Source organism: Pseudophryne corroboree, chromosome 1, assembly GCF_028390025.1.
Source record: "Pseudophryne corroboree isolate aPseCor3 chromosome 1, aPseCor3.hap2, whole genome shotgun sequence".
NCBI classification, from domain to species: Eukaryota; Metazoa; Chordata; class Amphibia; order Anura; family Myobatrachidae; genus Pseudophryne; species Pseudophryne corroboree.
This window is the reverse complement of record NC_086444.1, coordinates 973567368-973593992: the sequence shown is the minus strand read 5'-3', so window position 1 is coordinate 973593992 and position 26625 is coordinate 973567368. Positions and strand designations below refer to the sequence as shown.

General features: G+C 47.4%; 1 protein-coding gene across 3 annotated transcripts in view; it reads left to right on the top strand.

Annotated features, from left to right (window-relative positions):
* LOC134920292 (uncharacterized) overlaps positions 1-26625 on the top strand; it is a 265262-nt gene that overhangs the window by 120492 nt on the left and 118145 nt on the right. For all 3 annotated transcript variants that reach the window (XM_063920509.1, XM_063920510.1, XM_063920511.1), the window contains exons 12-13: positions 17029-17135; positions 23297-23402. In XM_063920509.1, the coding sequence (XP_063776579.1) occupies positions 17029-17135; positions 23297-23402 (213 nt within the window). The remainder of the gene's footprint in view (positions 1-17028; positions 17136-23296; positions 23403-26625) is intronic.

Sequence of the window (26625 nt, the reverse complement as noted above, 5' to 3'; positions counted from 1 at the left end):
CATAATCAAAACAGGAAGACAGTGACTTACAGTTGAAGACAATATAGGACAACTACAGGGTAACTAAGCATAACTACACCAGTAAACAACAGAGATAAGTTCCAAGGTGGCCACAAAACTGCGGGATTTGGGCAGTTGAGGATTATTAAAGTAAGAAAAGGATAAGCACATGAGGGAAAAGGGCCCTACTTGTGAGAGCTTACATTCTAAGGGGAGGGGTGGACAGACAGGGGTGACACAGATGGGGTACATAGAGAGCGTGGAACAGAGGGTTAGGATGAGATTTGGCTGGGTTTGGTAAAGAAGTGGGTCTTAAGAGCCCGTTTGAAGTTTTGTAGAGAGGTGGAGAGTCTGAGGGGGGGGAGAGGTAAAGAATTCCAGAGAAAAGGAGCAGCACGTGAAAAATCTTGGAGATAGGAGTGGGAGGTAGTAAAGACAGGAGAGTCGGCATGCATTAGCAGAGCGAAGAGGACGGGTGGGAGAGTAAAGGGAGATAAGATCAGAGATGTAAATGGGAGAGGAGTGGGTGAAGGCTTTGTAAGTGAGTGTGAGAAGTTTGAATTGGATTCTGAAAGGGAAGGGAAGCCAGTGATGGGCTTGTAGGAGAGGGGAGGTGGACGTAGTGTGTTTGGTGAGGAAGATGAGCCGGGCAGCAGCATTGAGGATAGATTGGAGTGGAGCGAGGTAATTGTCAGGGAGGCCAGTTAGGAGGAGATTACAGTAGTCCAGCCTGGAAATAATCAGTGAGTGAATAATGATCTTAGTGGCATCCTGGGTGAGAAAAGGTCTGATTCTGGAAATGTTTTTGAGATGAAAATGACAGGTTTGTGAGAGGTGCTGAATGTGTGGTTTGAATGAGGGGGAGGAGTCAAGGAGTACTCCAAGACAGCGTACCTGGGGGCTAGAGGAGATAGTCATGCCATCAATGGATAATGAGATTGTGGGAGGTGAGGTTGTGTGGGAGGGTGGGAAGATGATCTGCTCAGTCTTAGACATGTTGAGTTTAAGAAAGCACTGGGAGATCCAGGAAGAGATAGCAGAAAAACAGTTGGAGGTACGAGTGAGGAGAGCGGGGAAGAGGTCAGGGGAGGAGAGGTAGATTTGAGTGTCATCAGCATGGAGGTGGTATTGGAAGTTAAAAGGACTAATGAGTTCATCTAAAGAGGACGTATAGAGTGAGAAAAGGAGAGGACCCAGAACAGAGCCTTGGGGGACACCAACAGTTAGTGGAAGTGGGGGGGAGGTAGCATCATGAGAGGAGACAGAGAAGGAACAATCAGAGAGGTAGGGCAGCCAGGAGAGGGCAGTAACATGCAGACCAAGAGAGTGAAGGATTTGCAGAAGGAGAGGGTGATCCACAGTGTCAAAAGCAGCAGAGAGGTCAAGAAGAATAAGCAGAGAGTAGTGGCCCTTAGCTTTGGCTGCATGGAGGTCATTGCATACTTTTGTGAGGGCAGTTTCAGTGGAATGGAGAGAACGGAAACCAGACTGGAATGGGTCAAGCAGTGAGTGAGAGGAAAGAAAGGCAGTGAGGCGATAATAGACAATACGCTCAAGAAGTTTGGAGGCAAAATGGAGGAGAGAGATGGGTCGATAGTTGGAGAGAGTGTTTGGATCAAGGTAGGTTTTTTAAGAATAGGGGAGACAAGAGCATGCTTAAAAGCAGAGGGCACAGTGCCTGATGAGAGAGAGAAATTGAGAAGGTGAGCAAGATTGAAACAGGCAGGAGAGAGGTAGCGGAGGAGGTGGGAGGGGACAGGGTCAAGTGGGGAGGTTGTGGGGAGGGGGGGGGGGGGACGGATGAGGGCCATGACTTCCTCACCAGGTACATTGGAGGAAGATGTCAGAGTTGGTAAGAGGGAAGGGGAGGGGTGGCAAAGGAAAGGTGGTGGCTGGTTGCTGGTCTGGTGGGATGTGATGTCCTGACGTATGGAGTCAATCTTGGATGTGAAATAAGTGGCAAAGTCAAGCACAGACCATGAGGAAGGGAGAGGAGGTGGTGGTGGGCAGAGGAGGGAGTTAACAGTGGCAAAGAGGCGCCGGGGGTTGAAAGACTGAGTAGAGATGAGGATTTTGAAGTAGGATTGTTTAGCGAGGGAAAGGGCAGTACTGAAGGATGAGAGCATAAATTTTTAAATGGAGGAAGTCTGCTTTAGAGCGTGATTTCCTCCACTGTCGCTCGGCAGTATGTGAGCATTTTTGAAGATATCTGGTGCATTTGGTGTGCCAGGGTTGAGGTGTTGATCTGCGAGGGTGAATAGTGGTTAGCGGAGCTACAGAGTCAAGGGCAGAAGTAAGAGATGCATTGTATAGGGTTGTAGCTTGTTCAGGGCATGTGAGAGAGAGAAGAGGAGAGAGAAGTGAGTCAAACAGGGAGGATAGGGATGAGGCGTCAATAGCCTCAATGTTACGCTTAGTGATGGTAGCCTTAGGAGGGAGAGATGGGGAAGCAGAGATAGATAAGTTGAAAGAGAGCAGGTGGTGGTCAGAGAGGGGAAAAGGGGAATTGGAGAAATCAGAAATATCACAGCGGTGAGTGAAAACCAGATCCAGTGAGCACATGGAAGGGTGAGGTGGTCCACTGGGAGAGACCAAGTGAGTAGGTGAGGTTAAGGAGTTTAGAGGCAGGTGATTTTGTGGGGTTATCGATAGGGATGTTGAAATCACCTAGAATAATGGAGGGAATGTCCGGAGAGAGGAAGTGAGGTAGCCAGGAAGCAAAGTTGTCGAGGAATTTGGAGGAAATGCCAGGTGGACGGTAAATGACAGCAACTCGAAGACTAGTAGGTTGGTAGAGGCGTATTGCATGGACCTCAAATGTAGAGAATGTAAGGGATGGTTCTGTGGTTCTGGAGGTATTAGTTGGAATGTGTAGCTTGAGGGTAAAAGGATCCCAACACCACCCCCATGGCGACCCCCGGGTCGGGGTGTGTGTGAGAATGTGAGGCCCCCAGCAGAGAGGGCAGCAGGAGAAGTGGTGTCATAGGGAGTAATCCAGGTTTCTGTAATGGCCAGGAGGTGCAGGGAGTTGGAAATGAAAAGGTCATGAGTGGGGGCCAGTTTGTTGCAAACAGATCTGGCATTCCAGAGCGCACAGGATAGGGAGTATGAGTTTGTGGGAGAGATGTGAATGAGATTATCAGGATTGCTGTAGCGTTGAGGTAAGATTGATGTGGAAGGAAGGGATAAAGAGGGTGTAATGATGGAGCTGGCGCCTTGGCTAGGAAAGGAGACTGCAGGAGTGAGGCAGGGAGGGAGTGTAGTATGATACTGGTGAAGGAGAGGTGAGGTGACAGGCAGAGGAGGGAAAGAGCAGGGTTGAGTGGTGGGGAAGAAATGGTGTGAAGGGGCAGAAGTAAATTGCAATGGGGAAACAGAAGAAGAGGGGAAGGGAGGCAGAGGAGAGGAGAGAGGGATAGAGGTGGTACCAGGGGACAGAATAAAGGATTAGGAAGAAAAGGATTAATGGGGATTTCTCTAACGTCCTAGAGGATGCTGGGGACTCCGTAAGGACCATGGGGATAGACGGGCTCCGCAGGAGACATGGGCACTTTAAGAAAGAATTTAGTTCCTGGTGTGCACTGGCTCCTCCCTCTATGCCCCTCCTCCAGACCTCAGTTTGATACAGTGCCCAGAGGAGCTGGGTGCTTTTCAGTTAGCTCTCCTGAGTTTGCTGATAGAAAGTATTTTGTTAGTTTTTTTATTTTCAGGGAGCTCTGCTGGCAACAGACTCCCTGCATCGTGGGACTGAGGGGAGAGAAGCAGCCCTACTCTCTGAAGCTAGGTCCTGCTTCTTAGGCTACTGGACACCATTAGCTCCAGAGGGATCGGTACGCAGGATCTCACCCTCGCCGTCCGTCCCAGAGCCGCGCCGCCGTCCCCCTCGCAGAGCCGGAAGACAGAAGCCGGGTGAGTATGAGAAACAAAGAAGACTTCACAGGTGGCAGAAGACTTCGTGATCTTCACTAGAGGTAACGCACAGCACTGCAGCTGTGCGCCATTGCTCCACACACCTCACATACTCCGGTCACTGTAAGGGTGCAGGGCGCAGGGGGGGTGCCCTGGGCAGCATTCGGGACCTCATATTGGCAAAAGACCACATATATACAGCTGGGCACTGTATATATGTATGAGCCCCCGCCAAAAAAATTAAAATTTAAGCGGGACAGAAGCCCGCCGCCGAGGGGGCGGGACTTCTCCCTCAGCACTCACCAGCGCCATTTTTTTCTCCACAGCACCGCTGAGAGGAAGCTCCCCAGGCTCTCCCCTGCTGATACACGGTAGAAGAGGGTTGAAAAGAGAGGGGGGGCACATAGTTAGGCGCAAAAAATATATAAACAGCAGCTACTGGGTTAACATTAAGTTACTGTGTTATTCCTGGGTTATATAGCGCTGGGGTGTGTGCTGGCATACTCTGTCTCTCCAAAGGGCCTCGTGGGGGAACTGTCTTCAGAAAGGACATTCCCTGTGTGTGTGGTGTGTCGGTACGCTTGTGTCGACATGTCTGATGAGGAAGGCTATGTGGGAGAGGAGCGGGAACAAATGAATGTGGTGTCTCCGCCGACGGCGCCGACACCTGATTGGATGGATATGTGGAAGGTTTTAAATGATAATGTTAATTCCTTGCATAAAAGATTAGACAAAGCTGATGCATTGGGACAGTCAGGGTCTCAACCCGTGCCTGATCCTATGTCGCAGGGACCGTCAGGGTCTCATAAGCGCCCACTATCCCAAATTGTTGACACAGATGCCAACATGGATTCTGACTCCAGTGTCGATTACGATGATGCAAAGTTACAGCCAAAATTTTCTAAATCCCTTCAATATATGATTATAGCGATAAAGGATGTTTTGCACATCACAGAGGAAACCCCTGTCCCTGACACGAGGGTGTATATGTATAAGGGAAAGAAACCTGAGGTAACTTTTCCCCCCTCACACGAACTGAATGAGTTATGTGAAAAAGCTTGGGAATCTCCAGGTAAAAAACTGCAGATTTCCAAACGGATTCTTATGGCGTATCCTTTCCTGCCAACGGATAGGTTACGATGGTAATCCTCCCCTAGGGTGGACAAAGCTTTAACACGCTTATCCAAAAAGGTAGCCCTGCCCTCCCATGATAAGGCTACCCTCAAAGATGCTGCAGATCGCAAACAGGAGGGTACCCTGAAGTGCATTTATACACATTCAGGTACCTTACTCAGACCAGCAATCGTGTCGGCCTGGGTCTGTAGTGCGGTGGCGGCATGGACAGATACCTTATCAGAGGAGATTGATACCCTAGATAAGGATACTGTTTTATTGACCCTGGGGCATATTAAAGACGCTGTCCTTTATATGAGAGATGCTCAAAGAGACATTAGTCTACTGGGTTCTAGAATAAACGCTATGTCGATCTCTGCCAGAAGGGTCCTGTGGACTCGGCAATGGACAGGCAATGCCGACTCAAAAAGACATATGGAGGTTTTACCTTACAGGGGTGAGGAATTGTTCGGAGAAGGTCTCTCGGACCTGGTCTCCACAGCTACAGCTGGAAGGTCAAATTTTTTGCCTTATGTTCCCTCACAGCCTAAGAGAGCACCGCATTATCAAATGCAGTCCTTTCGTTCACAAAGAAACAAGAAAGTCCGAGGTGCGTCCTTTCTTGCCAGAGGTATGGGCAGAGGAAAGAAACTGCACAACACAGCTAGTTCCCAGGAACAGAAGTCCTCCCCGGCCTCTGCAAAATCCACCGCATGACGCTGGGGCTCCACTGGCGGAGTCGGGCCCAGTGGAGGCGCGTCTTCGGAATTTCAGCCACATGTGGTTCACTCCCAGGTGGATCTCTGGGCAATAGAAATTGTGTCTCAGGGTTACAAGCTGGAATTCGAAGAGGTGCCTCCTCGCCGGTATTTCAAATCGGCCCTACCAGCTTCCCCCCTAGAGAGGGAGATAGTGTTAAATGCAATACAAAAATTGTATCTTCAGCAGGTGGTGGTCAAGGTTCCCCTCCTTCAACAGGGAAGGGGTTATTATTCGCCCATGTTTGTAGTTCTGAAGCCGGACGGTTCGGTCAGACGCATATTGAATTTAAAATCTCTGAACCTATACCTGAAAAGGTTGAAGTTCAAGATGGAATCGCTAAGAGCGGTCATCGCAAGCCTGGAAGGGGGGGATTTTATGGTGTCACTGGACATAAAGGATGCGTACCTTCATGTCCCCATTTATCCACCTCATCAGGCGTACCTAAGATTTGTGGTACAGGACTGTCATTACCAATTTCAGACGTTGCCGTTTGGTCTCTCAACGGCCCCGAGGATTTTCACCAAGATAATGGCGGAAATGAAGGTGCTCCTGCGGAAGCAAGGTGTCACAATTATCCCGTACTTGGACGATCTCCTCATAAAAGCGAGATCAAGAGAGCAGTTGCTGAACAGCGTATCTCTTTCACTGAAAGTGTTACAGCAACACTGCTGGATTCTCAATATTCCAAAGTCGCAGTTGATTCCTACGACTCGTCTGCCTTTCTTGGGCATGATTCTGGACACGACCCAGAAAAGGGTTTATCTCCCGATAGAAAAAGCCCAGGAACTTATGACTCTGGTCAGGAACCTTTTGAAATCAAGACAGGTGTCAGTGCATCATTGCACTCGAGTCCTGGGAAAGATGGTGGCGTCATACGAGGCCATTCCCTTTGGCAGGTTCCATGCAAGGAATTTCCAATGGGATCTGCTGGACAAGTGGTCCGGGTCACATCTACAGATGCATCGGTTGATCACCCTGTCCCCCAGGGCCAGGGTGTCACTCCTGTGGTGGCTGCAGAGGGCTCACCTTCTCGAGGGACGCAGATTCGTCATTCAGGATTGGATCCTGGTGACCACGGACGCAAGCCTCCGAGGTTGGGGAGCAGTCACACAGGGAAGTAATTTCCAAGGTCTTTGGTCAAGTCAAGAGACTTGTCTTCACATCAACATCCTGGAACTAAGGGCCATATACAACGCCCTACGTCAAGCGGAGACCATACTTCGCGACCAACCAGTTCTGATCCAGTCAGACAACATCACCGCAGTGGCTCATGTAAACTGCCAAGGCGGCACAAGGAGCAGAGTGGCAATGGCGGAAGCCACCAGAATTCTTCGCTGGGCGGAGAATCATGTAATCGCACTGTCAGCAGTGTTCATTCCGAGAGTGGACAACTGGGAAGCAGACTTCCTCAGCAGACACGACCTACACCCGGGAGAGTGGGGACTTCATCCAGAAGTCTTCGCACAGATTGTGGGTCGGTGGGAACTGCCACAGATAGACATGATGGCGTCCCGCCTCAACAAAAAGCTACAGAGGTATTGCGCCAGGTCCAGAGACCCTCAGGCAGTAGCGGTAGACGCCCTAGTGACACCGTGGGTGTTCCGGTCAGTCTATGTATTTCCTCCTCTTCCTCTCATACCCAAGGTGTTGAGGATGATAAGAAGAAAAGGAGTGAGAACAATCCTCATTGTTCCAGATTGGCCACGACGGACCTGGTATCCAGATCTGCAGGAAATGCTTACAGAAGATCCGTGGCCTCTTCCTCTAAGACAGGACCTGTTGAACAGGGACCCTGTCTGTTCCAAGACTTACCGTGGCTGCGTTTAACGGCATAGCGGTTGAACGCCGGATCCTAGCAGAAAAAGGCATTCCGGTTGAGGTTATCCCTACGCTGATAAAGGCTAGGATAGAAGTAACAGCAAAACATTATCACCGTATATGTCGTAGATATGTTTCCTGGTGTGAGACCAAGAATGCTCCTACGGAAGAATTCCATCTGGGCCGTTTCCTTCACTTCCTACAAACTGGAGTGGATTTGGGCCTTAAATTAGGCTCCATTAAGGTCCAGATTTCGGCCCTATCCATTTTCTTTCAAAAAGAATTGGCTTCTCTCCCAGAAGTTGAGACTTTTGTAAAGGGAGTACTGCATATTCAGCCTCCTTTTGTGCCTCCGGTGGCGCCTTGGGACCTTAATGTGGTGTTAAGTTTCCTAAAGTCACACTGGTTTGAACCACTTAAGACGGTGGAGTTGAAATATCTCACGTGGAAGGTGGTCATGTTATTAGCCCTGGCTTCGGCTAGGCGAGTGTCGGAATTAGCGGCTTTGTCACATAAAAGCCCCTATCTGGTTTTCCATATGGATAGAGCGGAATTGCGGACACGTCCTCAGTTCCTGCCAAAAGTGGTTTCATCCTTTCATATGAACCAACCTATTGTGGTGCCTGTGGCTACACGGGACTTAGAGGATTCCGAGTCCCTTGATGTGGTCAGGGCTTTGAAAATGTATGTAGCCAGGACGGCTAGAGTCCGGATAACAGAAGCACTGTTTGTTCTGTATGCAGCCAACAAGCTTGTCGGCCCTGCTTCAAAGCAGACTATTGCTCGCTGGATCTGTAACACGATTCAGCAGGCGCATTCTACGGCAGGATTGCCATTACCTAAATCGGTCAAATCCCATTCCACTAGGAAAGTGGGCTCTTCTTGGGCGGCTGCCCGAGGGGTCTCGGCACTACAGCTGTGTCGAGCTGCTGCTTGGTCGGGTTCAAACACCTTTGCAAAATTCTATAAGTTTGATACCCTGGCTGAGGAGGACCTCATGTTTGCTCAATCGGTGTTGCAGAGTCATCCGCACTCTCCCGCCCGTTTGGGAGCTTTGGTATAATTCCCATGGTCCTTACGGAGTCCCCAGCATCCTCTAGGACGTTAGAGAAAATAAGATTTTACTTACGGTAAATCTATTTCTCGTAGTCCGTAGAGGATGCTGGGCGCCCGTCCCAAGTGCGGACTTCTTCTGCAATACTTGTATATAGTTATTGCTTCAATAAGGGTTACGTTATTGTTGCATCGGGCATGAACTGATGCTGTGTTATTTGTCATACTGTTAACTGGGTTGTTATCACAAGTTATACGGTGTGATTGGTGTGGCTGGTATGAATCTTGCCCTGGACTACCAAAATCCTTTCCTTGTACTGTCAGTCTCCTCTGGGCACAGTTTCTCTAACTGAGGTCTGGAGGAGGGGCATAGAGGGAGGAGCCAGTGCACACCAGGAACTAAATTCTTTCTTAAAGTGCCCATGTCTCCTGCGGAGCCCGTCTATCCCCATGGTCCTTACGGAGTCCCCAGCATCCTCTACGGACTCTGAGAAATAGATTTACCGGTAAGTAAAATCTTATTTCTCTAACGTCCTAAGTGGATGCTGGGGACTCCGTAAGGACCATGGGGATAGCGGCTCCGCAGGAGACTGGGCACATCTAAAGAAAGCTTTAGGACTATCTGGTGTGCACTGGCTCCTCCCCCCATGACCCTCCTCCAAGCCCCAGTTAGATCTCTGTGCCCGAACGAGAAGGGTGCACACTAGGGGCTCTCCTGAGCTTCTTAGTGAAAGTTTTAGATTAGGTTTTTTATTTTCAGTGAGACCTGCTGGCAACAGGCTCACTGCATCGAGGGACTAAGGGGAGAAGAAGCGAACTCACCTGCGTGCAGAGTGGATTGGGCTTCTTAGGCTACTGGACATTAGCTCCAGAGGGACGATCACAGGCCTAGCTTGGATGGGTCCCAGAGCCGCGCCGCCGGCCCCCTTACAGAGCCAGAAGGCAGAAGAGGTCCGGAAAAGCGGCAGAAGACGTCCTGTCTTCAACAAGGTAGCGCACAGCACTGCAGCTGTGCGCCATTGCTCTCAGCACACTTCACACTTCGGTCACTGAGGGTGCAGGGCGCTGGGGGGGGGGCGCCCTGAGACGCAATAAAAACACCTTGGATGGCAAAAAAATGCATCACATATAGCTCCTGGGCTATATGGATGCATTTAACCCCTGCCAGAATCCATAAAAAAGCAGGAGAAAAGTCCGCGAAAAAGGGGCGGAGCCTATCTCCTCAGCACACTGGCGCCATTTTCCCTCACAGCTCCGTTGGAGGGAAGCTCCCTGTCTCTCCCCTGCAGTCACTACACTACAAAAAGGGTTAAAAAAAGAGAGGGGGGCACTAATTAGGCGCAGTATTAACTATACAGCAGCTATAAGGGGAAAAACACTTATATAAGGTTATCCCTGTATATATATAGCGCTCTGGTGTGTGCTGGCAAACTCTCCCTCTGTCTCCCCAAAGGGCTAGTGGGGTCCTGTCCTCTATCAGAGCATTCCCTGTGTGTGTGCTGTATGTCGGTACTTTTGTGTCGACATGTATGAGGAGAAAAATGATGTGGAGACGGAGCAGATTGCCTGTAATAGTGATGTCACCCCCTAGGGGGTCGACACCTGAGTGGATGAACTGTTGGAAGGAATTACGTGACAGTGTCAGCTCTGTATAAAAGACAGTGGTTGACATGAGACAGCCGGCTACTACTCAGCTTGTGCCTGTCCAGACGTCTCATAGGCCGTCAGGGGCTCTAAAGCGCCCGTTACCTCAGATGGCAGATATAGACGCCGACACGGATACTGACTCCAGTGTCGACGGTGAAGAGACGAATGTGACTTCCAGTAGGGCCACACGTTACATGATTGAGGCAATGAAAAATGTTTTACACATTTCTGATAATACGAGTACCACCAAAAAAGGGGTATTATGTTCGGTGAGGAAAAACTACCTGTAGTTTTCCTGAATCTGAGAAATTAAATGAGGTGTGTGATGATGTGTGGGTTTCCCCCGATAACAACGGATAATTTCTAAAATGTTATTGGCATTATATCCTTTCCCGCCAGAGGTTAGGGTGCGTTGGGAAACACCCCCTAGGGGGGATAAAGCGCTCACACGCTTGTAAGGGCTCTACCTTCGCCTGAGATGGCCGCCCTTAAGGATCCTGCTGATAGAAAGCAGGAGGGTATCCTAAAAGGTATTTACACACATACTGGTGTTATACTGCGACCAGCAATCGCCTCAGCCTGGATGTGCAGTGCTGGGTTGGCGTGGTCGGATTCCCTGACTGAAAATATTGATACCCTAGATAGGGACAGTATATTTTTGCCTGTAGAGCATTTAAAAGATGCATTTTTATATATGCGTGATGCACAGCGGAATATTTGCCGACTGGCATCAAGTCTAAGCGCGTTGTCCATTTCTACCAGTAGAGGGTTATGGACACGTCAGTGGTCAGGTGATGCGTATTCCAAACGGCATTTGGAAGTATTGCTTTATTAAGGGAGGAGTTATTTGGGGTCGGTCTTTCAGACCTGGTGGCCACGGCAACAGCTGGGAATTCCACGTTTGTACCCCAGGTCGCCTCTCAACATGAGAAGACGCCGTATTATCAGGCGCAGTCTTTTCGTGGACAAGCGGGCAAAAGGTTCCTCATTTCTGCCCCGTGACAGAGGGAGAGGAAAAAGGCTGCAGAAATCAGCCAGTTCCCAGGAACAGAAACCCTCTCCCGCCTCTGCCAAGCCCTCAGTATACGCTGGGGCTTTACAAGCAGAATCAGGCACGGTGGGGGGCCCGTCTCGATGAATTTCAGCGCGCAGTGGGCTCACTCGCAAGTAGACCCCTGGATCCTTCAGGTGATATCTCAGGGGTACAAATTAGAATTCGAGACGTCTCCCCCTCGCCGTTTCCTAAAGTCGGCTTTACCGATGTCTCCTTCTGACAGGGAGACAGTTTTGGAAGCCATTCACAAGCTGTATTCCCAGCAGGTGATAATCAAGATACCCCTCCTGCAACAGGGAACGGGGTATTATTCCACACTGTTGTGGTACCGAAGCCGGACGGCTCGGTGAGACCAATTCTAAATCTAAAATCTTTGAACACTTACGTACAGAGGTTCAAATTCAAGATTGAGTCACTCAGAGCAGTGATTGCGAACCTGGAAGAAGGGGACTACATGATGTCTCGGGACATCAAGGATGCTTACCTTCATGTCAAAATTTACCCTTCTCACCAAGGGTACCTCAGGTTTATGGTACAGAACTGTCACTATCAGTTCAGACGCTGCCGTATGGATGGTACACGGCACCCCGGGTCTTTACCAAGGTAATGGCCGAAATGATGATATTCCTTCGAAGGAAGTGAATTTTAGTTATCCCTTCCTTGGACAATTCCCTGATAAGGGTAAGATCCAGGGAACAGTTGGAGGTCGGTGTAGCACTATCTCAGGTAGTGTTGCGGCAGCACGATTGGATTCTCAATATTCCAAAATCGCACCTGGTTCCGACGACGTGTCTTCTGTCCCTAGGGATGATCCTGGACACAGTCCAGAAAAAGGTGTTTCTCCCGGAGGAGAAAGCCAGGGAGTTATCCGAGCTAGTCAGGAACCTCCTAAAACCGAGCCAAGTCTCAGTGCATCAATGCACAAGGGTTCTGGGTAAAATGGTGGCTTCCTACGAAGCAATCCCATTCGGCAGATTCCACGCAAGAACTTTCCAGTGGGACCTGCTGGACAAATGGTCCGGATCGCATCTTCAGATGCATCAGCGGATAACCCTGTCACCAAGGACAAGGGTGTCCCTCCTGTGGTGGTTGCAGAGTGCTCATCTTCTAGAGGGCCGCAGATTAGGCATTCAGGACTGGGTCCTGGTGACCACGGATGCCAGCCTGCGAGGCTGGGGAGCAGTCACACAGGGAAGGAATATCCAGGGCTTATGGTCAAGCCTGGAGACATCACTTCACATAAATATCCTGAAGCTAAGGGACATTTACAATGCTCTAAGCTTAGCAAGACCTCTGCTTCAAGGTCAGCCGGTGTTGATCCAGTCGGACAACATCACGGCAGTCACCCACGTAAACAGACAGGGTGGCACAAGAAGCAGGAGGGCAATGGCAGAAGCTGCAAGGATTCTTCGCTGGGCGGAAAATCATGTGATAGCACTGTCAGCAGTATTCATTCCGGGAGTGGACAACTGGGAAGCAGACTACCTCAGCACGACCTCCACCCGGGAGAGAGGGGACTTCACCCAGAAGTCTTCCACATGATTAAAAACTCGACAGGTATTGCGCCAGGTCCAGGGACCCTCAGGCAATAAGCTGTAGACGCTCTGGTAACACCGTGGGTGTACCAGTCAGGGTATGTGTTCCCTCCTCTGCCTCTCATACCCAAGGTACTGAGATTGATAAGATGGAGAGGAGTAAGCACTATATTCGTGGTTCCGGATTGGCCAAGAAGGACTTGGTAACCGGAACTTCAAGAGATGCTCACGGAGGATCCGTGGCCTCTACCTCTAAGAAGGGACCTGCTCCAGCAAGGACCCTGTCTGTTCCAAGACTTACCGCGGCTGCGTTTGACGGCATGGCGGTTGAACGCCGGATCCTGAAGGAAAAAAGGCATTCCGGATGAAGTCATCCCTATCCTGATCAAAGCCAGGAAGGATGTAACCGCAAAAAACATTATCACCGCAATTGGCGAAAATATGTTGCGTGGTGCGAGGCCAGTAAGGCCCGACGGAGGAAATTCAACTGGGTCGATTCCTACATTTCCTGCAAACAGGAGTGTCTATGGGCCTGAAATTGGGGTCCATTAAGGTTCAAATTTCGGCCCTGTCAATTTTCTTCCAAAAAGAACTAGCTTCAGTCCCTGAAGTTCAGACGTTTGTAAAAGGGGTACTGCATATACAGCCTCCTTTTGTGCCTCCAGTGGCACTTTGGGATCTCAATGTAGTTTTGGGTTCCAAAAGTCACATTGGTTTGAACCACTTAAATCTGTGGAGTTAAAATATCTCACATGGAAAGTGGTCATGCTGTTGGCCCTGGCCTGGGCCAGGCGCGTGTCAGAATTGGCGGCTTTATCCTGAAAAAGCCCTTATCTGATTTTCCATTCGGACAGGGCGGAATTGAGGACTCGTCCTCAGTTTCTCCCCAAGGTGGTTTCAGCGTCTCACCTGAACCAACCTATTGGTGGTGCCTGCGGCTACTAGGGACTTGGAGGCCTCCAAGTTGCTAGACGTTGTCAGTGCCCTGAAAATATATGTTTCCAGGACGGCTGGAGTCAGGAAATCTGACTCGCTGTTTATCCTGTGTGCACCCAACAAGCTGGGTGCTCCTGCTTCTAAGCAGACTATTGCTCGTTGGATTTGTAGTACAATTCAGCTTGCACATTCTGTGGCAGGCCTGCCACAGCCAAAAATCTGTAAATGCCCACTCCACAAGGAAGGTGGGCTCATCTTGGGCGGCTGCCCGAGGGGTCTCGGCTTTACAACTTTGCCGAGCAGCTACTTGGTCAGGAGCAAATACGTTTGTAAAATTCTACAAAATTGATATCCTGGCTGAGGAGGACCAGGAGTTCTCTCATTTGGTGCTGCAGAGTCATCCGCACTCTCCCGCCCGTTTGGGAGCTTTGGTATAATCCCCATGGTCCTTACGGAGTCCCCAGCATCCACTTAGGACGTTAGAGAAAATAAGAATTTACTTACCGATAATTCTATTTCTCATAGTCCGTAGTGGATGCTGGGCGCCCATCCCAAGTGCGGATTGTCTGCAATACTTGTACATAGTTATTGTTACAAAAATCGGGTTATTATTGTTGTGAGCCATCTTTCAGAGGCTCCTCTGTTATCATGCTGTTAACTGGGTTCAGATCACAGGTTATACGGTGTGATTGGTGTGGCTGGTATGAGTCTTACCCGGGATTCAAAATCCTTCCTTATTGTGTACGCTCGTCCGGGCACAGTATCCTAACTGAGGCTTGGAGGAGGGTCATGGGGGGAGGAGCCAGTGCACACCAGATAGTCCTAAAGCTTTCTTTAGATGTGCCCAGTCTCCTGCGGAGCCGCTATCCCCATGGTCCTTACGGAGTCCCCAGCATCCACTACGGACTATGAGAAATAGAATTATCGGTAAGTAAATTCTTATTTTTTCTGACTTTTTTAGGGCGAATCTGGATTCTTCCTATTCAAGTCCAGTGCCGTTTTTCCGACTTATCGGAAAACATGTGGCTCGGCGGATTAGCCGTGGATCCACGTGTATTGTCGACTTTGCGGGCGTTTATGACAGGTTTTTGGCTCATTTTTTCGACAATGCCAATCCGATTTAAAAAAAAGTTGGATTGGCATTGTCCGAAAGTTACAAAAAAATATAAAACCCCTCGCGCTAATAAATTCTAATTGAGGCAACAGGACATGAATATACTCAATACATTCATTACTTTAAGATATTTTTTAATATCTGTAAAATCAATCATGTAAAGACAAAATAACATAAAAAAAATTAATATGCACATATAAAACCCCCCAATAAAATAATAATAATAATAATAATAATAATTGAGCATAATAGGTGGATCATATATCTATATTGCTCTAATTGACCACAGTAAACTGATCCGATACTTGTAAAGGTGTTGATGTCCTTATTTTATTCCTAAATAGGACAGTGCCATAAAGTATGCTATAAATAATCTCCTGAATTGAATATCATATAGTGTAGCATAAATGAAGTTTTTTACCAGTTCATGGAATTGTCTGTGTGCTTACAGAATGGTAAGTTCTCACTATGGGAGAGATGTCCTGAATCCTGGAGGATAAAGTCAGACACCCCGGCTCGGCGCACCGCAAGCGCCTGATGGCTGATATAGCTCCCGTTCTCCAACCACCGCAAGTGGCGTCCTCCGTCTCCCACTGGACTGACTCACGTGAGCAGCGCACACACCTTCTAGCTTTGTAGGATAAAGTCTGGCTCCCGGAGCTTAGCGCATCGCAGGCGTCTGTCAGCTGGTTATGCTCCCGTCCTCAAGCCGCCGCATATAGCGTCCTCCTTTCTCCTGCTTATCAGCCTCAAACCACAACGATGCACATGTATTCACACCGACCAGCAATTGATGTCAACTGGGTCACAAATAGGGCACTTTCTCTGACGTGTTTGGCTCCCAATTGAAGCTTCCTCATAGAGAGCATAATCAGCTGACAGACGCCTGCGATGCGCTGAGCTCTGGGAGCCGGACTTTATCCTCCAAAGCCAGAAGGTGTGTGCACTGCTCACGTGAGTCAGTCCAGTGGGAGATGGAGGACGCCACTTGCGGTGTTTGGAGAATGGGAGCTATATCAGCCATCAGGCGCTTGCGGTCCGCCGAGCCCCGGGTGTCTGACTTTATCCTCCAAGATTCAGGACATCTCTCCCATATTGAAAATTTACCATTCTGTAAGCACACGGACAATTCCATGAACTGGTAAAAAACTTAATGTATTCTACACTATATGATATTCAATTCAGGAGATTATTTATAGCATACCTTATGGGACTGTCCTATTTAGGAATAAAATAAGGACATCAACACCTTTACAAGTATTGGATCAGTTTACTGTGGTCAATTATAGCAATATAGATATATGATCCACCTATTATGCTAAATTATTATTATTTTATTGGGGGGTTTTATATGCGCATATTAATTTTTTAATGTTATTTTGTCGTTGCATGATTGATTTTACAGATATTAAAAATATCTTAAAGTAATTAATGTATTGAGTATATTCATGTCCTGTTGCCTCAATTAGAATTTATTAGCGCGAGGGGTTTTATATTTTTTTGTAGGTTTGCATCTGGTTTATATCAGGTGGGATTTTGGGCTACATCCACAACCCAATTTACCTTCGCTGCTTTATGTGATCTGTAGAACATATGGGTTCTTATTAAAGCATATATATTAATATTTATATTCAAGTTGATTGTATGTGTATGCGAGGTAGGTGTATGTGTGGATTTTTACATGCACCTATACGTATCCATATATATATATATATATAGAGAGAGAGAGAGAGAGTGATTAGCGCCAGACACAGGTAGTGTTTTTTAATTGTCAAAAACTTGTCAGAAATGCCCGCAAATTGAATACTGAAGTGTCGGATCCTCTCCGTCGGAGAATTGAATATACCTATAGGCCATTGTTGCCATTTTTTACAGATACAGTAATTAGAAGAGTGGTGCATGACCATTGCTGCCAGAAACTAATGAACCACACATCACACATTAGGACAAAGAACAGTCTGTTCTGATTTAATCGTGTCTCTATAATATGTAAATTTGATTTGTAGTGTGTTATGTCATTCACATACAATAATAAATAAATACAGGTTCTATTTATTTGTAATTGAAATAAAATCATCTGTGACCAGGTGTGTGCCACATATCTAGATGGGTACAGGGCCACTGCTGTATGTGTCGTGGCAGGGCCGAGAGCAGCAGAAAAAGGAAGACGTACTGCTGAAAGCATTCTCAAGAGGTAATTGTATTAGACTTCATCTCGATAGAACATTGCTGTATAATTTCTAGTAATGTTTGGCGCTAATTTTTTTTTCTAGTTTGGAGCTTTAACGTTAGAAGGGTAAATGAACATAACTCATGGAATGTTTTTTAAGCTAAGGCTATGGTGCTACACAATACATTTTTTAACACTTCACCACTAATATATTTAATTTCTCTGACGTCCTAGTGGATGCTGGGGACTCCGTCAGGACCATGGGGATTAGCGGCTCCGCAGGAGACAGGGCACAAAAATAAAGCTTTCGGATCAGGTGGTGTGCACTGGCTCCTCCCCCTATGACCCTCCTCCAAGCCTCAGTTAGGTTTTTGTGCCCGTCCGAGCAGGGTGCAATCTAGGTGGCTCTCCTAAAGAGCTGCTTAGGAAAAGTTTTTAGGTTTTTTATTTTACGGTGAGTCCTGCTGGCAACAGGCTCACTGCAACGAGGGACTTAGGGGAGAAGAAGTGAACTCACCTGCGTGCAGGATGGATTGGCTTCTTAGGCTACTGGACACCATTAGCTCCAGAGGGATCGAACACAGGCCCAGCCATGGAGTCCGGTCCCGGAGCCGCGCCGCCGACCCCCTTGCAGATGCCGAAAAGTGAAGAGGTCCAGAAACCGGCGGCAGAAGACTTTTCAGTCTTCATGAGGTAGCGCACAGCACTGCAGCTGTGCGCCATTGTTGTCACACACTTCACACCAACGGTCACGGAGGATGCAGGGCGCTGCAGGGGGCGCCCTGGGCAGCAATGAGAATACCTTGTTCTGGCTAAAAAATACATCACATATAGCCCCTGGGGCTATATGGATGTATTTAACCCCTGCCAGGTCTCACAAACTCCGGAGAAGAGCCCGCCGAAATAGGGGGCGGGGCCTATCTCCTCAGCACACAGCGCCATTTTCCTGCTCAGCTCCGCTGCGAGGAAGGCTCCCAGGACTCTCCCCTGCACTGCACTACAGAAACAGGGTAAAACAGAGAGGGGGGGGCACTTTTTTGGCGTTTTTTGATATATATTAAGCTGCTATAAGGGAGACAACACTTCTATAGGGTTGTTCCTATATATTTATAGCGCTTGGGTGTGTGCTGGCAAACTCTCCCTCTGTCTCCCCAAAGGGCTAGTGGGGTCCTGTCTTCGATAAGAGCATTCCCTGTGTGTCTGCTGTGTGTCGGTACGTGTGTGTCGACATGTATGAGGACGATGTTGGTGTGGAGGCGGAGCAATTGCCGGTAATGGTGATGTCACCCCCTAGGGAGTCGACACCGGAATGGATGGCTTTGTTTATGGAATTACGTGATAATGTCAGCACATTACAAAAATCAGTTGACGACATGAGACGGCCGGCAAACCAGTTAGTACCTGTACAGGCGTCTCAGACACCGTCAGGGGCTGTAAAACGCCCTTTACCTCAGTCGGTCGACACAGACCCAGACACGGACACCGAATCTAGTGTCGACGGTGAAGAAACAAACGTATTTTCCAGTAGGGCCACACGTTATATGATCACGGCAATGAAGGAGGCTTTGCATATCTCTGATACTGCATGTACCACAAAAAGGGGTATTATGTGGGATCTGAAAAAACTACCTGTAGTTTTTCCTGAATCAGACGAATTGAATGAAGTGTGTGATGAAGCGTGGGTTAACCCCGATAGAAAACTGCTAATTTCAAAGAAGTTATTGGCATTATATCCTTTCCCGCCAGAGGTTAGGGCGCGCTGGGAAACACCCCCTAGGGTGGATAAGGCGCTCACACGCTTATCAAAACAAGTGGCGTTACCGTCTCCTGAAACGGCCGCCCTCAAGGATCCAGCGGATAGGAGGCTGGAAACTACCCTGAAAAGTATATACACTCATACTGGTGTTATACTGCGACCAGCCATCGCCTCTGCATGGATGTGCAGTGCTGGGGTGGTTTGGTCGGATTCCCTGACTGAAAATATTGATACCCTAGATAGGGACAGTATTTTATTGACTTTAGAGCAATTAAAGGATGCTTTTCTTTATATGCGAGATGCTCAGAGGGATATTTGCACTCTGGCATCGAGAGTAAGTGCGATGTCCATATATGCCAGAAGAAGTTTATGGACGCGACAATGGTCAGGTGATGCGGATTCCAAACGGCATATGGAAGTATTGCCGTATAAGGGGGAGGAATTATTTGGGGTCGGTCTATCGGATTTGGTGGCCACGGCAACAGCCGGGAAATCCACCTTTTTACCTCAGGTCCCCTCCCAACAGAAAAAGACACCGTCTTTTCAGCCGCAGTCCTTTCGTTCCTATAGGAATAAGCGGGCGAAAGGACAGTCATATTTGCCCCGAGGCAAAGGAAAGGGTAAGAGAGTGCACCAAGCAGCTTCTTCCCAGGAGCAGAAGCCCCCCCCCGGCTTCTGCAAAGCCCTCAGCATGACGTTGGGGCTTTACAAGCGGACTCAGGGGCGGTGGGGGGTCGACTCAAGAATTTCAGCGCACAGTGGGCTCACTCACAGGTGGACCCCTGGATCCTGCAGATAGTATCTCAGGGTTACAGGTTGGAATTCGAGAAGTCTCCCCCTCGCCGGTTCCTAAAGTCTGCTCTGCCAACGTCTCCCTCAGACAGGGCGACGGTATTGGAAGCCATTCACAAGCTGTATTCTCAGCAGGTGATAGTCAAGGTACCCCTCCTACAACAGGGAAAGAGGTATTATTCCACACTATTTGTGGTACCGAAGCCGGACGGCTCGGTAAGACCTATTCTAAATCTGAAATCTTTGAACCTGTACATACAAAAATTCAAGTTCAAGATGGAGTCACTCAGAGCAGTGATAGCGAACCTGGAAGAAGGGGACTTTATGGTGTCCCTGGACATCAAGGATGCTTACCTGCATGTCCCAATTTGCCCTTCACATAAAGGGTACCTCAGGTTCGTGGTGCAAAACTGTCATTATCAGTTTCAGACGCTGCCGTTTGGATTGTCCACGGCACCTCGGGTCTTTACCAAGGTAATGGCCGAAATGATGTTTCTTCTGCGAAGAAAAGGCGTATTAATTATCCCTTACTTGGACGATCTCCTGATAAGGGCAAGGTCCAGGGAACAGCTGGGGGACGTAGTAGCACTAACCCAAGTAGTGCTGCAACAGCACGGGTGGATTCTGAATTTTCCAAAATCTCAATTGACCCCGACGACATGTCTGCTGTTCCTGGGAATGATTCTGGACACGGTTCAGAAAAAGGTGTTTCTTCCGGAGGAGAAAGCCAGGGAGTTATCCGAACTTGTCAGGAACCTCCTAAAACCAGGGAAAGTGTCTGTGCATCAATGCACAAGAGTCCTGGGAAAGATGGTGGCTTCTTACGAAGCGATTCCATTCGGCAGATTCCACGCAAGAACTTTTCAGTGGGATCTGCTGGACAAATGGTCCGGATCGCATCTGCAGATGCATCAGCGGATAACCTTATCGCCACGGACAAGGGTGTCTCTTCTGTGGTGGTTGCAGAGTGCTCATCTGTTAGAGGGCCGCAGATTCGGCATACAGGACTGGGTCCTGGTGACCACGGATGCCAGTCTGAGAGGCTGGGGAGCGGTCACACAGGGAAGAAACTTCCAGGGAGTATGGTCAAGCCTGGAGATGTCTCTTCACATAAATATACTGGAGCTAAGAGCGATTTACAATGCTCTAAGCCTGGCAAAACCCCTGCTTCAGGGTCAGCCGGTGTTGATCCAGTCGGACAACATCACGGCAGTCGCCCACGTAAACAGACAGGGCGGCACAAGAAGCAGGAGAGCAATGGCAGAAGCTGCAAGGATTCTTCGCTGGGCGGAAGATCATGTGATAGCACTGTCAGCAGTATTCATTCCGGGAGTGGACAACTGGGAAGCAGACTTCCTCAGCAGACACGACCTCCACCCGGGAGAGTGGGGACTTCATCCAGAAGTCTTCCACATGATTGTGAACCGTTGGGAAAAACCAAAGGTGGACATGATGGCGTCTCGCCTCAACAAAAAACTGGACAGGTATTGCGCCAGGTCAAGACACCCTCAGGCAATAGCTGTGGACGCTCTGGTAACACCGTGGGTGTTCCAGTCAGTGTATGTGTTTCCTCCTCTGCCTCTCATACCAAAAGTACTGAGAATTATACGGCAAAGGGGAGTAAGAACGATACTCGTGGCTCCGGATTGGCCAAGAAGAACTTGGTACCCGGAACTTCAGGAGATGCTCACGGAAGATCCGTGGCCTCTACCTCTAAGACGGGACCTGCTTCAGCAGGGACCGTGTCTATTCCAAGACTTACCGCGGCTGCGTTTGACGGCATGGCGGTTGAACGCCGAATTCTAAAGGAAAAAGGCATTCCGGAAGAGGTCATTCCTACACTGGTAAAAGCCAGGAAGGAGGTGACTGCACAACATTATCACCGCATTTGGAGAAAATATGTTGCGTGGTGTGAGGCCAGGAAGGCCCCCACGGAGGAATTTCAATTGGGTCGATTCCTACATTTCCTGCAAACAGGATTGTCTATGGGCCTCAAATTGGGGTCCATTAAGGTTCAAATTTCGGCCCTGTCGATTTTCTTCCAGAAAGAATTGGCTTCAGTTCCTGAAGTCCAGACTTTTGTAAAAGGAGTACTACATATACAGCCCCCGGTTGTGCCCCCAGTGGCTCCGTGGGACCTTAATGTAGTTTTGGATTTTCTCAAATCCCATTGGTTTGAGCCACTCAAATCGGTGGATTTGAAATATCTTACATGGAAAGTAACCATGCTACTGGCCCTGGCTTCAGCCAGGAGAGTGTCAGAATTGGCGGCTTTATCGTATAAAAGCCCATATCTGATTTTCCATTCGGACAGGGCAGAACTGCGGACGCGTCCTCATTTTCTGCCATAGTTGGTGTCAGCGTTTCACCTGAACCAGCCTATTGTAGTGCCTGCGGCTACTAGCGATTTGGAGGATTCCAAGTTGCTGGACGTTGTCAGGGCATTGAAAATATATATTTCAAGGACGGCTGGAGTCAGAAAATCTGACTCGCTGTTTATACTGTATGCACCCAACAAGCTGGGTGCTCCTGCTTCTAAGCAGACGATGGCTCGTTGGATTTGTAGCACAATTCAACTTGCACATTCTGTGGCAGGCCTGCCACAGCCTAAATCTGTCAAGGCCCATTCCACAAGGAAGGTGGGCTCATCCTGGGCGGCTGCCCGAGGGGTCTCGGCATTACAACTCTGCCGAGCAGCTACGTGGTCGGGGGAGAACACGTTTGTAAAATTCTACAAATTTGATACCCTGGCTAAAGAGGACCTGGAGTTCTCTCATTCGGTGCTGCAGAGTCATCCGCACTCTCCCGCCCGTTTGGGAGCTTTGGTATAATCCCCATGGTCCTGATGGAGTCCCCAGCATCCACTAGGACGTCAGAGAAAATAAGATTTTACTTACCGATAAATCTATTTCTCATAGTCCGTAGTGGATGCTGGGCGCCCATCCCAAGTGCGGATTGTCTGCAATATTTGTACATAGTTATTGTTACAAAAAAATCGGGTTGTTATTGTTGTGAGCCGTCTGTTCAGAGGCTCCTACGTTTGTCATACTGTTAACTGGGTTCAGATCACAAGTTGTACGGTGTGATTGGTGTGGCTGGTTTGAGTCTTACCCGGGATTCAAAATCCTTCCTTATTGTGTACGCTCGTCCGGGCACAGTATCCTAACTGAGGCTTGGAGGAGGGTCATAGGGGGAGGAGCCAGTGCACACCACCTGATCCTAAAGCTTTATTTTTGTGCCCTGTCTCCTGCGGAGCCGCTAAACCCCATGGTCCTGACGGAGTCCCCAGCATCCACTACGGACTATGAGAAATAGATTTATCGGTAAGTAAAATCTTATTTTTGTGTGGGTTCTCTTGTGGGTTTTTTTTTTTTGCCCTGTGTGAACAGCACTTGTGCAATTGTAAAGCTCAACTGCAAGGACAAAATCTGTACTGTTTGTTCCTCTACAATGTTTTTTTTCATACATAACCGCACTCCACTAATGTTTGGTGACTGTGCAAGAAATGTTTTATTATGTTTCATACATGTGGCTCTGTGAAGGGACCTGCACGGTGGACTGTGGAACAAACGTACACATTCCTGAAAAGTTATCATTATGGTAAATAATGTCACTCTTTGGTATTACTCTTTTCTAGAACCCGAGATATGTTTACGCAGCTCAGATTGGAAGATTACAGTACAGTACATCTACAGATTATCGGTGCTGAAGACTCATATGGACCACATGCCAGAGGCAAAGACGTAAGATTAAGTACATTTATTACTATGCATAATAATTTGGTTGTAGCATACATTATACTTTAGCAAGTATTACTTACTTTTTCTTCTCTCTCTCTCTGTATTTTTTTTTTTTTTAGCATTTTGATAAATAAAAATCAGCCTGCTTCCATTTAACAATATAAAAAGGGACAGCAGAGCAAGTTGTATTTGTAAATAAAGTTTAGCCATGCATCTTTGTAGGCAAGTAGATTATGAAATTATTTGTCCTGCTTCCAAAAGTAAAGGCAGAAAATTTATTAAGAAATTAAAGAATAAAGTAGTCCAATAAACAGTGACATAAGTCAATATATTCTAGTGTCCTATGGGTTTGTAAGTTGGTGTTTTATTATTTAACTAGTTTGCCTGTTAGCTCCTCCTGTTTGCAGCTGCAATAAGGAATTGCTTGTGATTGGTGATTGGGGTCCTGGGGAATCTGTTACTATTATTATTATTATTATTATTATTATTATTATTATTATTATTTTATTTTTTTTACAAAAATAATGCAATTATGATAAAAATAGAAAAATGAAATAAAAAAAAAAGCAACATTCGTGGCAGATTAATTCATATTTACGAGATTTTTTAAAATATTTTTTATTATTTAAACCTTCTTTTACTGCCATTTTATTTTTTTAATGCAAACAATGTACAGTACTGATTACTCAATCCTATTAAAACATTTTATTCTTACTAATGTTTCTAGACTACCCAATAGTCCATGTACTTTTTCTTCATAGCTCCAAGAAGAAGATCCTGCCTAAACAAAACCCTTTAGAACTTGTATCATAAAAGTGACTCAACTTCATTGAGTTATTAATTAATATCATCATATGTTGTTGAATGAAGATAACAACTACCAAAAAAAGTGTATCAAATCTATGATCTAGTTATCCAGTGCTGGCATCTCATTGTTCCTCCAATTGGTGGAAATATTTCAGAATCTGAGCGGGAGCCCGAAAGAGGCCAAATTTTTATAGTGAGGGGCTAAGTGGACTGTAGTATAAGTATACCTCACGCTACACTTCTGATTACATTTTATCCTACTAATAAGTCTGATTTACCGGACGCTAATGAAAGTTTCCGGGCGCCAACAAGAAAATGCCTGTTTATTTCACTTGCATGACTAATTTAATTATTTTGTAAAGCATATGTTGTAAATAGATAACCGCTACAGTGTAAGTAAACAAAACTCGTATACAGTAATATTTTCTTCTCCACCATCTCTTGTGGACACTGCTCACCATAGGGTACAGTTGAGGCCACAGCAGTTGGCACTTAAAAGGTTAATTGCTTGGGTATATAGCTCCTCTTTCTCAGCAACACTCTCACAGTTTCAGGAATTGCCCAACTAGATAAGTTAGTTTATTTATTATTTTTCATTATGTTTTACTTTTTTGTATTTGTTTTTAGCTGTGGTGAAACAGCAGGTCCTCTGCATTAGATTCAGACTGGTAGCCACAAGGAGCTTCTGCACAGCTTCAGTGGTTTGTTGCAGGCTGTGGAACATATGTAATATGGTCCTTGTCCGACGGTGGTGCGGAATGCCGGCTGATCTCAGAGGTTTTTTAAAGTGGCAATCATGTACAAGGCAAAACCATGCCTTGTAAATGATTGCCGCTTTAGAAAACCTCTGATATCGGCCGGCATCTTGCATCTCCGGCAAACTCGCCCCCTTTTACATTTTCCCCCGTATGTCTCAGGAGCAACACTATGAGTGAAGGTAATCTGGGGTTTTGGAGAAGCTTTTCTATATCCTACAGGCAGTATAGCCATCATTGAAGTTACAGGCAGAAGTGAGCAGAGGAAATAACTGCTCTCTGCGTGGAAGAGATGTGGTGGCCATTTCCATGGTTGGTGGCCTGGCCATTGAGGATCTCATTATAGCAGTTTATCAGGTTTTGGACTTGACATAGTACGTGGAAGTAGCTTTATTTATGCAAAAGATAGCTTTAAGGTACAGAAGGAACAAACCAAAAGTGTGAGGGTATGCTTAAATCGGTTTATATAGGGGCAACTCTTAGACCTAATCTTTTATCTGCTTGGGCGACATAGGCAATGGATGCCTTTTCACAGCTTCATATTATTGGGCTGTCCTAAATCTGAATTTTGGGCCAGAGAACAGAACAAATAACTTCTGATTTCTTCACTGATGCAACATTAGATGCAGCTCTGTTTGATAAGAAAATATATAATTGGTCAAGTGTCGGCCAGCCAAGTGCTCTGTCTCAGATCCTGGACTGCTGATTCTAAGACCCAGGTTTCTTTGGTAGCTTTACCTTATGATACGAAGGTTATGATGGGCAGTTTAGACAGAAACATTTCAGAGGCAACTGGTAGGAAGAGTTGGCACCTTAACTTTTAGGGGACCTAAGTTTCATATTTTTTTGCATCCCATTTAGATAGCTCTTACTATTCAGCTAGCCAGTTCTCTTCCTCCTGGAGGGGTTCAGAAAAAGGCAATCAGGTTTGGTCATCTAGACGCAATGCACCTACAGTAGTTGAGAATTTCTTAAACTATCGGATACGCAATGTGTATGATGGGATGGACAGTATCCATCTTTGGGGGTAGTAGGAGACAGCGTGTGGATTTCAGAAAGAAACGCCTTTATTTTTTAGTGGGCCAGCTGCTAATGATGTATTTTCCAACAGTGTTTTCTTTTTCTCTGTAAGAGAAAAGTTGGGACAACATATAAGTTATACTGTAGCTCTGTTTTTGTTATTTAGTTTTTTTAGAAATGTGTACTCTGGTTTTCAGACTAAGGATAGAGGAGTTGTTGTTCAAGTTTGTTCAGGTTTGCAGGCAGATTATGAAGATTTGGTCTAGGTTGCTGCATAGGAGACGTCATGAGGGAATGCGACTGTCGGGATGCCGGTGGTCAAGTGACTGATGCTGGAATCCCAACACAACTCAGGAGACCAGCGCTGGATCACAGACAGCTGACATCCTGAAGGTGAGTATCGGGGTTAAGGTTAGGTCCAGAGGGGACAGTTAGGGTTAGGCACTGGGGGAACGTAGGCACTAGGGGGGTGGCTAGCCCTAGCCCCCCCCCAAATTTAGCCCTAGCCGCCACCCCCCAAGGGTTAGGGTAGGGCACGGGTGCAAATACTTACCCCCTCCAATGTCGGGATCTTCACTGTCGAGATGCTGTGGTTGATCATGTGACCGCTGGCCTCCCCGTCCACCGGCATTTCATATGTATTC